The sequence below is a fragment of the Lissotriton vulgaris genome, chromosome 7 (genome assembly GCF_964263255.1).
Source record: "Lissotriton vulgaris chromosome 7, aLisVul1.2, whole genome shotgun sequence".
Taxonomy (NCBI): Eukaryota; Metazoa; Chordata; class Amphibia; order Caudata; family Salamandridae; genus Lissotriton; species Lissotriton vulgaris.
Window position 1 is genome coordinate 212,277,935 of NC_141695.1, and position 15,389 is coordinate 212,293,323.

General features: G+C 48.6%; 1 protein-coding gene across 1 annotated transcript in view; it reads right to left on the bottom strand.

Annotated features, from left to right (window-relative positions):
• Positions 1 to 15,036, bottom strand: part of PMIS2 (PMIS2 transmembrane protein) — a 68,663-nt gene extending 53,627 nt beyond the window's left edge. The window contains exon 1 of the mRNA XM_086929968.1: positions 14,663 to 15,036. Within this exon, the coding sequence (XP_086786094.1) occupies positions 14,663 to 14,980 (318 nt within the window). The 5' untranslated portion in view covers positions 14,981 to 15,036. The remainder of the gene's footprint in view (positions 1 to 14,662) is intronic.
• Between the last annotated feature and the right edge of the window lie 353 nt (positions 15,037 to 15,389).

The window sequence follows — 15,389 nt, forward strand, 5'->3', positions numbered from 1 at the left end:
CTTTGCCAGTGTATCTCAGCTGCAGCACGTTCCTTGTTACTCCATTGCTGGGACCCTCATGCAGCTCGGCCAGTGCACCTCAGACCTGAGCTGTGTCATATCCCCTGACGTTCAAGCATAAGCTGCAGGTCCTGACCTGGGAGCCTCATACAACTCAGCTGAAGGGCCTCGGCTCCATCAGGAACCCTCTTACTTTACGGCTGGGCTCACCAGTGTACCTCATCCTGAGCCGAGTCACAGTCCCTCCTTGTTATTTCACTGCTAGGACCCCCTCATAACTCCACCAGTGTACCTCATCCTGAGCAGAGTCATGGTCCCTCTATGTTACTTCACTACTAGGATGCTCTTATAACTCCACCAGTGTACCTCAGTCCTGAGCCGAGTCATGGTCCCTCTTTGTTACTTCACTGCTGGGACCCCCTCACAGCTCCTGCAGTGTATCTCATCCTGACCCAAGTCACAGCCCCTCCATATTACTTCACTGCTTGGACCCCCTCACAACTCCACCAGTTTACCTCATCCGGAGCCGAACCATGGTCCCTCCATGTTACTTCACTGCTGGAACCCTCACACAACTTCACCAGTGTACATCAGTCCTGAAGCGATTCATGGTCCCTCCACTTTACTTCAGTGCCAGTACCCCCTCATAACTCCACCAGTGTACCTCAGTCCTGAGCAGAGTCATGGCCTGAGCTCAGTCATGATCCCTCCATGTTACTTCACTCCTGGGACCCACACACAACTTAACCAGTGTACCTCAGTCCTGAGTCGAGTCATGGTCCCTCCATGTTACTTCACTGCTGGAACCACCTCTTAACTCCACCAGTGTACCTCAGTCCTGAGCAGAGTCATGGCCTGGGCTGAGTCATGGTCCCTCCATGTTACTTCACTGCTACAATATTCTTATAACTCCACCAGTGTTCCTCATCCGGAGCCGAGTCACGGTCCCTCCACGTTACTTCACTGCTGGCTCCCCTCATAACTCTACCAGTGTACATCATCCTGAACCAAGTCACGGTCCCTCCATGTTACTTCACTACCCCGGATGCTCCTATAACTCCACCAGTGTACCTCAGTCCTGAGCTGAGTCATGGTCCTTCCATGTTACTTCACCACCAGGATGCTCTCATAATTCCATCAATGTAACTCAGTCCTGATATGAGTCATGGATCCTCCATGTTACTTCACTGCTGGGACCCCTCACAACTCACCAGTGTGCCTCATACTGAGGAGGGTCGTGGTCCCTCCATGTTACTACACGGTTGGGACCCCCCCATAACTCTAAAATCATAGAGGGCCTCATTAGTGATTTTATGTATTTTAGGGACACTCAGTATCAAAGACTACCGAGACGATCAATAGGATCTCACATGAGTAGTAGTTACGAGATAAACTATGTTTTCCACTATGTGCCCTTTAGGTATCATACGGTAAACAACCATGATACCATGTCCACAAATGAAATGAGGCCGACTGGGGTCACCATTATAGTATTTAAGGTAACCTTCGAGCTGAGAACTTCTGTCGCTCTGCTTGGTGATGAAATGCCCACGCAACCTCAGCAAACAGGAGCAAGGCCATATCTGGAAGGTGCTGGTGATTGCTATGATTACGTTTGGTAATCCCCAGTACTCTTAGTCCTACTCGTCCTCGACTCAGTCATCACACATGAGGTATTCTACAGACAGGAAACAAAACAGGAAACGCTTTTAGGCTCCACCCCCCCTCCTGCCAGGTGCTATATCAGACCTAACTACCAGAAGCACATCCTGACACACCAAGAAACAAAGGCCTGGACAGGGAGGGAGGGTGGGAAGTATGACTGGGTCGAGGACGAGTAGGACTAAGAGTAATGGGGATTACCAAACGTAATCATAACATTACCTCTACGTCCCTCGTCCTCGACCCAGTCATCACATATGAGGCATACCAAAGCAACGCCCAAACAGGCCTTTGGCAAACCTAACACAGCAAAACACAGACCAGACACAAAGGAGTGCAGCAAGTGAAAGTTTTAATAAACAAACATAATCAGAGTGGAGGGGGAATCCCCACAGCCTGCAACACCCCACGACCAAAATTGGTCCAGTCAGACAGGGCACAATTCAACCTGCAGTGCCTCACAAACGTGGACTCGGAGGCCCAGGTCCCAGCCCGACAAATCTCATCAAGATACACACCATGGTAAGCAGCCCAGGAGTCAGACACGCCCCGAGTGGAACGCGCCTGGACACCCGCCGGACAAGGCAAACCAGCACTAAGATAGGCAAGAGTGATGACAGCCTTAATCCAGCGACCCAAAGTGAGCCGGGAAGCAGCCTTACCCATACCAGCCAAACCAAAGGTCACGAACAGAGAGTCAGAAGAGCGAAACTCCCCAGAACGAGCCACATAAATGGACAAGGCACACCTTAGATCCAAAGAATGAAGCAACAGCTCAGAAGGAGAAGGACATAAAGAAGGAAGAACCAGCTCCAGAGAGGAATGGAAATGGGATCGGACTTTGGGGACAAAACCCGGATCCAAAGAGAGCACCACAGCGTCATCCAGAAAGCGCAAAAACGGGGGGGAACAACGCAAGGCCGTAAGCTCCCCCAGCCATCTCGCAGATGTAATAGCCACCAGAAAAGCCACCTTGTAGGACAGAAACTTAAGGTCCACAGACTCCAAAGGCTCAAAGGGGGAAGACTGCAAAACTCCCAACACCAAGGAGAGATCCCAAGGGGGCACCAGAGAACGAACAGAAGGGGAAGAGAGAGAGAAACTCCGAAAAAGGCGAGAAACCAACAAGCCATCCGAAGGAAGAAAGGAATCCGGGTCTCGGAAGGCACGGATAGCAGCCCAGTGGCCCCGCAAGGTAGACAAAGCAAAGCGCTTCTGAAAACCATCCAGAAAAAACTGAAGAACAGAAGATACAGGCCAAGAGGTAGGAGACAGACCAGAGGAGGAACACCACCCCGAAAAAGAAGACCAGTGCTTCGAATAGGAAGACAAGGTAGACCGCCTACGAGAGGCCTGCATTACAGAAATGATGTGGTCGGGCAGACCACGGACCCCAAGAGACAACCGTCCAACCTCCAGACCGTCAAGGAGAGGGGGACCAGAAGGGGGGATGGGGACCTCGGAGGAGAGGGGTAGAGGGGCAGAAGCCAAGGAGGGCCCACCGCTAGGCCTAGCAACAGAGGAAACCAAGACCTCCTCGGCAAATGTGGAAGAACTGCCACAACCTGAGCCCCCTCCCACTGAACCTTCAGCAAAAAGGCAGGAATCAGAGGAAAGGGAGGAAAGGCATAAAGAAGCCAAGGAGGCCACAGGAGAGACAAGGCATCCACCCCCCAGGGGCCCACCTCCGGAAACCTGGAGCAGAACAGGGGAACCAGGGCATTGGACCCAGAGGCAAACAGATCCAGATCCGGAGTCCCGAACCTCATGCAAAGCATCCGAAAGGTCCGGGGAGCCAAACACAGGGACAGAGACTAAGGAAACCTCCGGCTCAGCGAGTCCGCCAACACGTTGTCCACACCCCGAATGTGCTGAGCAGACAGGGCCAGAAGATGAAGTTCCGCCCAAGCCGAGATGGAACATGCCACCAGATTCAGGAATGAACTGCGGGTCCCCCCTGGTGATTTATATATGCCACAGTCACCGTGTTGTCCGACCTCACCAGGACATGGCAACCCTCCAAATGAAGACGGAAGCAAAGCGCTCCTCCACTGCAGACAACTCCCTCCAGTTGGATGACCTGCGCGACTCCGACGGGAGCCAAGGAGCCTGCACCACCCAACGGTCCAGAGTCGCGCCCCAGCCTGAAGCGCTGGCATCCGTGGTCACAACCAGAGGAGGAGGCTGACGGAACAACATCCCCACGGAAAGGTGGGAAGGATCCAGCCACCACTGGAGTGCAGACACAACTTCCAGAGACACAGGTACAGGAACCGCAAAATCCAGGACAGGAAAGGGGACCCACCGCTGCACATGCCACAGCAAAGGGCGCAGATGAACCCTAGCCCAGGGCACGGTGAAAACAGAAGCAGCCATGTGGCCCTGAACTTCCAGCCACTGAAGGAGGGGAGCCGAGGCTTGTGACAACAACTTCCTCAGCAATGACTGAAGGCGACAAATCCGGGCGTCCGGCAGTAACACCCTGCCCAACACAGAATCGAACACAGCTCCCATGAAGGTCCTCCGGGTGGCAGGCTCCAGGTGGCACTTCGGCAAGTTGATCAAGAACCCGTGTTCCCTAAGCGTAGACATGGTCAAGAGAAGGTGGCGAGACATGACCTCCAGAGACGGAGCCTGAACCATCCAGTCGTCCAGGTATGGGAACCACCACCCCGGAGGGGGGGGGGACAAGAACTCGATCCGGTAGCCCCTCGACAAGACATCCAGCACCCATCTGTCTGAGGTCGTTAGGCGCCAAGCAGGAAGGAGCCGGTGAAGTCTCCCACCAACCAGAGGTGGACCACCAGCGAGAACGCCCCCTAGGATGGCACAGTCAGGAACGCTGCGGACCAGACCCGGCACCCCTCTGGGACTTCTTCTGAAACTTCCGGGGAAAAGACCTGCCAGTGCCACGCTGATTCTGAAAGAAGGATTGCTGAAACCTGGAAGGTTGGCGGAAAGTCCTGGCACCCGAGAAGGAGGAGCCCCCTCGGGCGGAAGATCACGAAAAGACAAGGAATGCTTGCGTTCCTTGAAGACCTTGTGCAGCTTCACCTCCAGCGAGTCACCAAACAGACGGGCACCAGTGAAAGGTAGCCTCAAAGGCATGGAACGCTGGGCCGCATCCCTCTTCCAATCCCGCAGCAACAGGTTACGACGGGCAGCAATAGAGGAACCACAGGAAATAGCAGAAGCCCTCACAGAATCAAAGGCGATGTCCGACAGGAATTCCGCCTGGCGCTCCGTGGACTCCAGCAACTCCGGACATCTGGCACCCTCCTGCATCGAGGAAAACAGGGACTTGAAATCGGACAGCATAGACTGGGCAACATACGCCCCATAAATTCCAGAACGAATAGCCAGGTGAGGTGCAGCATAAGACTTCTTCAGGGCAGAATCCACCTTCTTGTCAACACCATCCTTCAGAATGTTATCATTTGCCATGGAAGGTCGACCCACAATGCTGGCCACAACAGAGTCCACAGGAACGGAATCAGGCAAAGAGTCCGCCATATCCTGTAAAGGATAAAGCTTGGACATAAACCTGGGCATGGCAATATGATCCGGGTCCTTCCATTCCTTCAGCAGGACATCAGAAACAAAGGGATGCACCGGCAAGGAAGAGGCAACAGGCTTCCTAAACTGCGGCAAGAGTGAATCCTGAGAGGAACTGGGCGCAGAAACATCCGGGAACCCCATGTTAACCCGCACATGGGAAAGGACGTCAGGCAAGAGATCCCTGGAAATGTACTTGCCCTGAAGCTCAACAGTAGTCAAGGAAGACTCATCAGACTCAGCAGAGGAGGAAATATCAGTATAAAGTGCAGTAGAACCAGAAAGACCAGCAGCACCCTTCTTGTTCGCCTTTAGATCTGAAAGAGTCTCCAAGATAAGGCGCTTAATCCGAACATCATCATCCTTCCTGGCATGCTTCACAGGAGGAGGAGAGGAGTCCCCACTGGAACCAGGGGAAGAGGGAGGCACAGGGGAGGAATGCTTCCTCTTAGGATGGTGTTTGCCCATAGCTAACACACCCAAGCACAAAGTAGAAACAACGAATGAAAACTACAAAGAGCAACACCACCTCCCAGAGGACACATATATATACAAGCAGGGCACACCCCAATCAACCCCCATAGAGAAGACCGCAAGAGGCTATCAATGGCCAAAAAACAACCAATACAGCTTAAAAACAGCCAGGGAGGCACGCCCCTGACCCCCCAGCCAACCACAAACCAGGCCCGAGGAAAAGGGAGGGGCGGGCAAAGTGAAACTGCGGCCAAACAGCCGGCGCGGTAATTCGAAATGTAAAATCCCGCAGAAGGGAAGATAAAAAATCACTCACACAGCTCGCCGCCAGCAGTCTCCCCGTCCCACGCGGTCAGGACGACTGGAAATGCCCTCCAAGGACCGGAGCTCCCGAAGCCCACCCGGGCATCCGTCCATTACATGCGCCCGGTAAGGAGTGAGCACTGCGCATGCGCGGACACAAAGAGAGCAGCCGGGCGTCCCCAGCTCCAGAGGAAGCCCGGTGAGACACATAGAGCGGACTGTAACAGACCACCCCACCCCCACCCCCTCACCGCGAGTAAAGAAACACGCCGGAGAAGACACCCAGGGCCCCCACAACCACAGAGAGCGTCAGGTGCGAGCGGGGAAAAAACACACGGGGAGGAGCGCGCCTTACAACTGCCAAGCGCTCACAGCCCCTACCTGCACGTTGTGGTAATCCGGACATCAAGGAAGCAGGACACCACCACCAAGGAACCCCTCGCACAGCAGGAGAATCCCCAGGACAACAGCAGCAGGAACAGACATCCGGGCAGCAACAAAAACAGGAATACCCGAGAAGCCAAGCAGCCCAGGTCACCTGAGCCCAGGCGGAGACAGGGAAGCCCAGCAGCCCCACTCCAAGGAATCCCACGACGGTCCATGGGAGCCCCCCAGAGCCCAGCAGAGGAGGATCCACAGGACAAAGAAGCAGGTAAGTGCCCGTCACTCAACCCAGCGTCTCCCATCAAGTAATCCACTTACAGGAAACAAAACAGGATGTGCTTCTGGTGGTTAGGTCTGATATAGCACCTGACAGGAGGGGGGTGGAGCCTAAAAGCGTTTCCTGTTTTGTTTGTTGTCTGTGGAATACCTCATGTGTGATGACTGGGGCGAGGACGAGGGACAAAGAGGTAATGATGTAATTACTGAAAGTATTTAAACTTCACCTGCACATTGCTCAGTGAATGTTTATCAGCCATTCGATATGGGGCCTGTTTGACTATTTTCATTCTGCTTGAAAGGTTTGCCGTATCTGGAGACCTATATGTCGGGTGGCTTTCAAACGTCTATATTGAACAAGGGATACAAATTCACAGTTTCCTGCTTTCCCGATTTCATCACAGTGTGAACCAACGCAGGTAATTAACCTGTTCTTGTTCATCTAATGGGGTGGCAAAGTTGTATAGCAGCACAGAGACTGGTCCCACATTTCAGGACCTTATTGCTTTGATTCTATCGTAAAGGTTCACCGTATTTGAAGACCTAGATGTCGGGCGGTGTTTAAACTACGATAATCAGAAAGGGATACAAACTTACAGTTCTCCATTTTCCTGACAATTCAACAGTATATTTGAATGCAGGTAACTAATGTTTTCCTTGCTAAACCCAATGGGGGTGGTAAAAAACTCTGAACATGACTAGTGACTCTATTTATTAAATGTCATGTCTTTTTAGACTGCTATATACAAATAAACAATATCCTGGATTCATAAGACACGAACGTCATTGCTAAGGGGTGCTCGGCGTTGGGGGTTAAAATCCCTTACCGACGAACGTGCCAACTTTAGCAACATTGCTTTAAGCACTGCACACGATTGTTAGCAGGTACTTGCAGTTAGCTTCGATATCTTACAGTGCAAAGATCAGCACTAAAATGGAGTTGAGCTTATTTGAAATATTGTTGTGTCCCTCTGTATTGCAGTAGGACGTGCTGTAGCTATCTGGAAGGAAGGCACATATAATCGGGGCCCCAGAGGTACATGTAAAAAAAAAATGTAAATTGATACTTGTCTAGCGCACTACTCACCCGCAAGGGTCTCAAGGCACTTGTACGAATACCGCTGTGGAACCCATCCTGGCTTTCCCTGTGAGGCATCCACTCCTGGGCACCACCAAGGTGGAAGCCAGGCATCCTTAGCATTGTGGGGGCCGTTGTGGAGATTAAGCAAGCTATTGCCCAGAGTTGCAGAGTGGGACTCCATGATTGGAATAGGAACTGAGGCGAGAATTATCAGGTCCGTGGAATTTTTTGAGCCCAAGACTCGCTGAGGCGGGGAATTGAACCCTGGTCCCGGGCTAGACCTCTGCATCAGGGTCTGCCGCTATAACCATTGAGCCACACTTCTCCACTATGAAATCAGGTGAAATCCAGGAGGTATGCAGATATTTACCCCGCTAATAATCATTATGGTTGGATTTTATTAGTGAAAGGAGGGTTCTACTGTTGTTTAAGGTCCACCTATATAGTCTTCTACTGACTGAGGCATGAGAGTAGATTCAAGAATATGAGAGAGATGTGAGATGTGTGGTGCCAAATTGGATGATTCACAGTATGGTTGTGAATATAAACATGGTAGATCATTGTTGTTTTTAAGTATTGTATTGAGTAGGCCTACCATTGGGCAAAATTAGATAAAATGTGCCTAAAAACCAGTTGAACTGGCTGTTAAATCTACTTCAATGCTTTAAGGTTTTAATGATGTTTTGTGAGGACAATGTACTGACATATATTTGTATTTTTTATATTTCTCATTTAGATAATTCAAAGAAAAATGTTATGTTGTGAGGAGAAAAAAAGAAAATAAGAGAGACAACAAACTATCCTTGTCTTGAGAAAGGTGGTGCATATCAGGCTGCACACCAAAACGCGTTGACGCCAGTGTTTTTAATTAAATTCGAGGGACTATTCTGCTGAGTACTTTTGATATTAGCCTGATTTTGTCAATAGATCCCAACAAATTAATATTTGGGGATGTTTTCGAAATTATTCACCTAATCTTGTCTCTTTTTCTGTAATATGTTTTTATTAATTTATAAACATTTTGGGATCATGAATGTGATTTTCATTGTCATGTTTTTAACACCGTTTTATTAAAAAATGTATTTGTATACTTTCTTAGAAATTGTTAGCCTCAATCGCAGTGTGTTTATATTGGCAAATGTGGGGGTCTCTTATTCTGGTACCTGTGTGGATGAAACATTAAATGGATGACATGAAGGGTGATTGTTAGTCACATTGTTTCCAAGGGAATTTTTATCTTACACTAAACTTGACAATGCCAATAGCCTCTACCATGGATCATCTTTAACAACTATGAAAAGACTACAAATGATTCAGAACTCTGTTATCAGACTACTCCTATATGTAAAGCCACATGCCCACATCTCACCTGCCTTGAAGGCCCTTCATTAGTTACCGGTTGTCAGAAGATCCACACCGATGTATCACCCAAAACGTGATGCATTGAACAGGGCCGCTCTTCATCAGGAAAAAAATCACCAAATACATTCAACAAAGGTACTTTCGCTCTAGATTGGCACTTCACCCCAAAATCCCACTGTACAAGAAAAAAACCAATAGGTGGCACGTCCTTCTCTGTTCAGGCAGCCAAACTATGGAACTCTTTACTCCAAACATAATATCCATGGATATCTACCTTATTTTCAGAAGACTACTCAAGAGTTGGCCCTTCCCCACATAACCACCGTTCTCAAACATAAATGTGCAGCACATCCATATGTATATAAGCATTTATTTGGGTTATATGTATGTGTCTAGATATGTGTATTACTTTGTATAAATACACATATCTAAATATAGATATTAGGTCTGCTTAACAATAACAAATTTACATATTACCTATGGCTATATTATTCTATGTTTAACTTGTATATAGGTCACTGCATAAATAAGCACATTTCTATAACTATTTATCTAGAATTGCTTCACCATTGAATTTTTAAAAATATATATATATTATAAAACCAAATAAATTTGATGAATGTTCAGCAATACTTGAAAGTGGGAGTTTATTAAATACAACTTAAAACTAGTTAGAGTACCTTCATTATAAATTATACCTTCCATGTACTTATGTATCGTTATATTTATTACTCTACTCATAATTCAGCATCTCTAATGCACTACCCTATATCTCACCTCATACCCCTCTGAATATGTTCTCTACCTCCTCTCTTTGACTCATCCCAAACCTCATTCTACTACTATCTCCAATGCAGTACCCTATTTCTCACCCAATACCTCTCGCAATATATCTGCTACTTCTACTCTCTGGCTCATCCCAAACCCCACTCTATTATGAGATCCCCAAAATAACCCTTTGTAGACCCTATCCTCCTCTACTGCGCCTTGCATCATCTCAAACCTCTTTTACTATTCATATCTCCCAAAGAAGCCTTTCTAAACCCTTCCCTCATGTATCCCTCCAAGACTCATCAGATACCTCATCTTGTTCCCTAACGTACTTCTAGAGAATCTTCCCTCCTCCGTCTCTCCGTTACTCATCCCAAACCTGCTCCACTGCTATGATCTCCAAAGAAACACTTTCTAGACCCTTCCCTCTTTTATCACTCCACTATCCTTTTCAATCCAACTAACAGACTCGCATGTCAACGCTCAAATTAATTTCATATTTCCCTATACTAATTCATCAATAATGCTCTTTGGGTTTGAGAGTAGCATGCTACTCGCTGAAAAGCGCTTCAATGATTCGTCGGGGTAGTAAGCGCTATATAAGTGCAATTATAATAACAATTACATTCATGGATAAAAGAAATGCGTTCTGCTGTGGCATAACAAGCGCAGAGACGGACACAAATCTTAAAGTTTAAGAACACTGTCAACCCTGCTTTCCTAAATACAATGTATTTGATACTCTATGTCTATGTGTCACAATAGAACTATTTACATGTGTTAGAGCGTACTTTTAAGACTTTGTTTTAAGAATGTTACAAGGCTCCTTGAGTGTGTTGTGGCATAGGGCACCAGCATGTAAAATACAGGCCCCCAAGTGTAGCGCCCCACCCTGCTGATTCAGCACGGACACTCCCACACAATGTCTACCCCAGTCCACAACAGCACTGGAATCTTAGTCCTGACTCCTTACCTAGAGCAACTGTTCTTACCCATTACAAGGGTATTTGGGGATCAAAGCATAGATACCTGCACAAGTCCTAACATCAGAGCCGGACTGAGAACAGAAACCGGCCCTGGCAAAGTGTTCAGCTGGCCCCCCCTGGGGTTAGGAGGGGTGCAGGTGAGCAGTTTGCGACGGCCAGTTTCGGCCGATTTTGTTACCGGGGGCACACATTGCCGACCCCCGGTAACAAAAACGGCCCCCCAGGGGCCCAAAACCGGCCCCCACCCTAGCGGCCTCCCGGGGAAACGCCCGGTGTCCGCTATGGCCAGTCCGGCCCTGCCTAACATCCCTGATTGTCAGATACAAAAGGTGCAAAAAGGGCTTGAGGCACAATCCCCTATACCTCCAATAATTGAGGAGCCACTCGTCACACAACCGGCTTTCCCAAAACAACAACAAACAAAGTAAGCCCAGCACACTTTAAAGGTCAAGTAATAAGCAATAAACAGTTCTCAAGATACAAATGTATTCCAATGAAAAGTCGATGTTATGTGGTCGTATTAAATTTCATTCTTTATTCTTTTTTTTAAACGTTTTGCAACCGCCAACGCGTTTCGTCCATACACAGACTTCTTCAGGGCTCGCAGTATGTATTTGTAGCTCTGTCAACTGAATATTGCCAACGTATTTTGACCAATTAGTTTTGAGAACAGTTAACAACTCGAGAATAAGGTCTATTTCACTAATATTCCATGTTGAATTTGTATCAAGGTAAAGCGTAGTCGAGCAGCTTGATAGTCCACAGGAAAAGGCAGCGCAAGCCTTTTCCTGTGGACGATACTGCTGCTCGAACTACGCTTTACCTTGATACAAATTCAACATGGAATAATAATTGGTCAAAACACGTTGGCAATATTCATTTGACAGCGCTACAAATACATACTGCGAGTCCTGAAGAAGTTCGTGTATGGATGAAACGCGTTGGCGGTTGCAAAACATTTTAAAAAAAGAAAAAATAAAGGATGAAATTTAATAAGACCACATAACATCGACTCTTCATTGGAATACATTTGCATCTTGAAAACTGTTTATTGCTTATTACTTGACCTTTAAAGCGTGCTGGGCTAGCTTTGTTTGCAACTGTTCATACCCCACAGATTAAACTGCTCATATTATGTACCTCAGTTCTGACCTGCAGTCTCTCTTTTAAACCAGTGCTGTCCCACTGCTGAGTCCCACACAATATACGTACCTCACTTCTAACGCGTGGCACCGGCTGCTACTTCTGTGCTGAGGCTCACACAGTATATGCACCTCTCTACTAATGCGTGGCACTGCGTGCTACTTCTTTGCCGAGGCTCACACAGTATATTTACCTTACTTCTAAGACATGGCACAGCCTGTTACTTTTGTGCTTATCTTATCTTATCTTATCTTAGGTGACATTTGTAGAGCGCACTGTCGCCGAAGCTTCCTGGCGCTAGAGACAGAGTGAATGAGGTGGAAGTACAGGATGCAGAGGGGCCTAACTGAGGAGGGGGAAAAGATGCGTTTTTAGCAGTTTCCTGAATTTGAGAAGGGATGTAGAGGATTTAATTGAGAGAGGGAGGAGGTTCCAGAGTGCAGGAGCCAGATAGGAATAACGGCGACCGCCGAATTTTTTAGTTTTACTTTTGGGGGTGACTAACAAGTCGCGAAAGGCTGATCGGAGGTTGCGTGTCGGGCAGTGAGGATGAACAAGGGATTTGAGGGTGCTGAGGCCCACACCGTATATGTGTCTCACTTCTAATGCGTGGCACCGGCTACTACTTCTGTGCTAAGGCCCAAACAGTACATGTACCTCAGTACTAACGCGTGGCACCACCTGCTACTTCTGTGCCGAGACCTACACAATATATGTACCTCATTTCTAACGTGTGTCACCGCCTGCTACTTCTGCGCCGAGGCCCACACAGTATATGTACCTCACTACTATTGCGTGGCACTGCCTGCTACTTCTGTGCAGAGACCCACACTGTATATGTACCTCACTACTAATGCCTGGCACCGCCTGCTACTTAGGTTCTGAGGCCCACACAGTATATGTCCATCAATACTAACACGTGTTACCTGCCTGCTGCTTCTGTGCCAAGGCCCACACGGTATATGTACCTCACTACTAATGCGTAGCACCGCCTGCTACTTCTGTGCCAAGGCCCACACGGTATATGTACCTCACTACTAATGCATAGCACTGCTTGCTATATCTGTGCCAAGGCCCAGAATATATATGTAGCTCACTTCTAAGTTAACAAGTGGCACTGTCTGTTATTACTGTGTGGAGATCAAACACTCATACTGTGGGTCTCAGTCTGTGGAGCACCCTGTACTGCAGTACTCACACCCTCACTATGTACTTCAGTCTGTGAGCACTCTTTACTCCATTCCTCACACCATCCCTATGAACCTCAGTCTGTGGAGCACCCTTTACTCCATTCCTCACACCCTCACTATGTACTTCAGTCTGTGGGATTGACGTTTACTCCATCCCTCACACCCTCACTATGTACTTCTGTCTGTGAAGCACACTTTACTCAATTCCACACACTCACTATGTACCTCAGTCTGTGGAATTACCCTTTACTCCTGCCCACGCTGTGTGCCTCTGTGTGTGGCACACTCTTTACTCCATTCCTCTTACCTACACTATGTACCTCAGTCTGTGAAGCACCCTTTTCTTCTTTCCTCACACCCTCACTATGTACCTGTCTGTGGGATTACCCTTTTCTTCATTCCTCACACACTATGTACCTCAGTCTGTGGAGCACACGTTACTTCATCCCACACACCCTCACTATGTACCTCAGTCTGTTGCACACCCTGTACTCCATTCCTTACACCCACACTGTGGGCCTCAGTCTGTGGAGCACCATTTACTCCATCCCTCACACCCACACTGTGTGCCTCAGTCTGTGGAGCCGCCTAACTCAATCCCTCACACCCTCACTATGTACCTTAGTCTGTGGGATTACCATTTACTGCATTCCTCCTACCCACACTGTGTGCCTCAGTCTGTGGAGCACTCTTTTCTCCATTCCTCACACCCTCACTATGTACCTCAGTCTGAGGAGCACCCTTTACTCCATTCCTCACCCCCTCACTATGTACTTCAGTCTGTGGGATTGACGTTTACTCCATCCCTCACACCCTCACTATGTACCTCTGTCTGTGGAGCACCCTTTACTCCATCCCTCAGACCCTCACTATGTACCTCTGTCTGTGAAGCACACTTTACTCAATTCCACACACTCACTATGTACCTCAGTCTGTGGAATTAACCTTTACTCCTGCCCACACTGTGTGCCTCTGTGTGTGGCACACTCTTTACTCCATTCCTCTTACCTACACTATGTACCTCAGTCTGTGAAGCACCCTTTTCTTCTTTCCTCACACCCTCACTATGTACCTCAGTCTGTGGGATTACCCTTTTCTTCATTCCTCACACATTATGTACCTCAGTCTGTGGAGCACCCTTTAGTTCATTCTACACTGTGTCCATCAGTATTTTGTCTATGACAGACCGTTTACTCCTTCCTCATACCTACACCTCGCACCTTAATCTTCCCTGTGGCTCCCCTGTGATCATACCTACACATTGTTCCTCAGTCTTGGCCAGCCACACCCCGGTGGTCCCTTGCTTATATCTGCCTTGTGTATCTCACTCCTGGCCAGCATCACCCCTGCTCCTCAGTGCTCAGGCCCACTCCAGAGGCCTGGCCTGTGGCCCCTCGTTTCCTTAGTATTGCACCCCACAAAGAGCTGGTATAGAGCCCCTTCTTGCTGTAAAGCTCATTCTTAGAGGGACCTACCTTAACAGAGAAAACCAGAGCGGCGATGCCGAGGCACAGGCAGCAGCAGAGCAGGTTGAAAATTGAGTAGCCCAGGTAGTCCTTCTCGTAGACCGGCACTGGAGCCACGACCACCGTTGGCTGGGTCACCACCACCGCGTTCTGTCCATGGACGTAGCCTATGTTGTACTGTGGGTAGATCCCAGGGTTCTGTGGATTGGGTTGCAGGTGGGGTGGTGGGGCACCATAGCCAGGCATGGGTCCTGACCCACATGTTGGAGGAGGAAAACTTGGTGCAGAAGGTTCTTGAGGGTCCTTGTACATGTCATAGCCATACATGGTAAGAGATGGTAGATCCTTCCCCGTCTGTTGTCCTACTCGCCTGCGTGAGCCGACTCAGGGTCCAGGGTGCCTGAGAGCTGGAATAAGTAGCAAGATGCACAATGACTCTGGCCTGCTTTGGGGACTATCCAGTTCCTGGAGGAAAAAGACGTTCTTCGATAGGCCTTTGTCTGGTTGTCAATGGAAGGTGTGGCGCGCGCTGTGTGGCGCGCCCAGAGGGCTGAATAGATCCGCTCTGCACTGTAACCGCAGCAGCATTGACAAAGGATCTACCAGTGATGGGAGCTTGTGGGATATTGTTGAGTTAGAACCATGGAAACAGACCTTGTACACTGAAAAACAAAACCCAAAACAGGCAAGAATAATTCTTCAGCAGCATAATATACAGTTGAAGGAGCGGGAGATG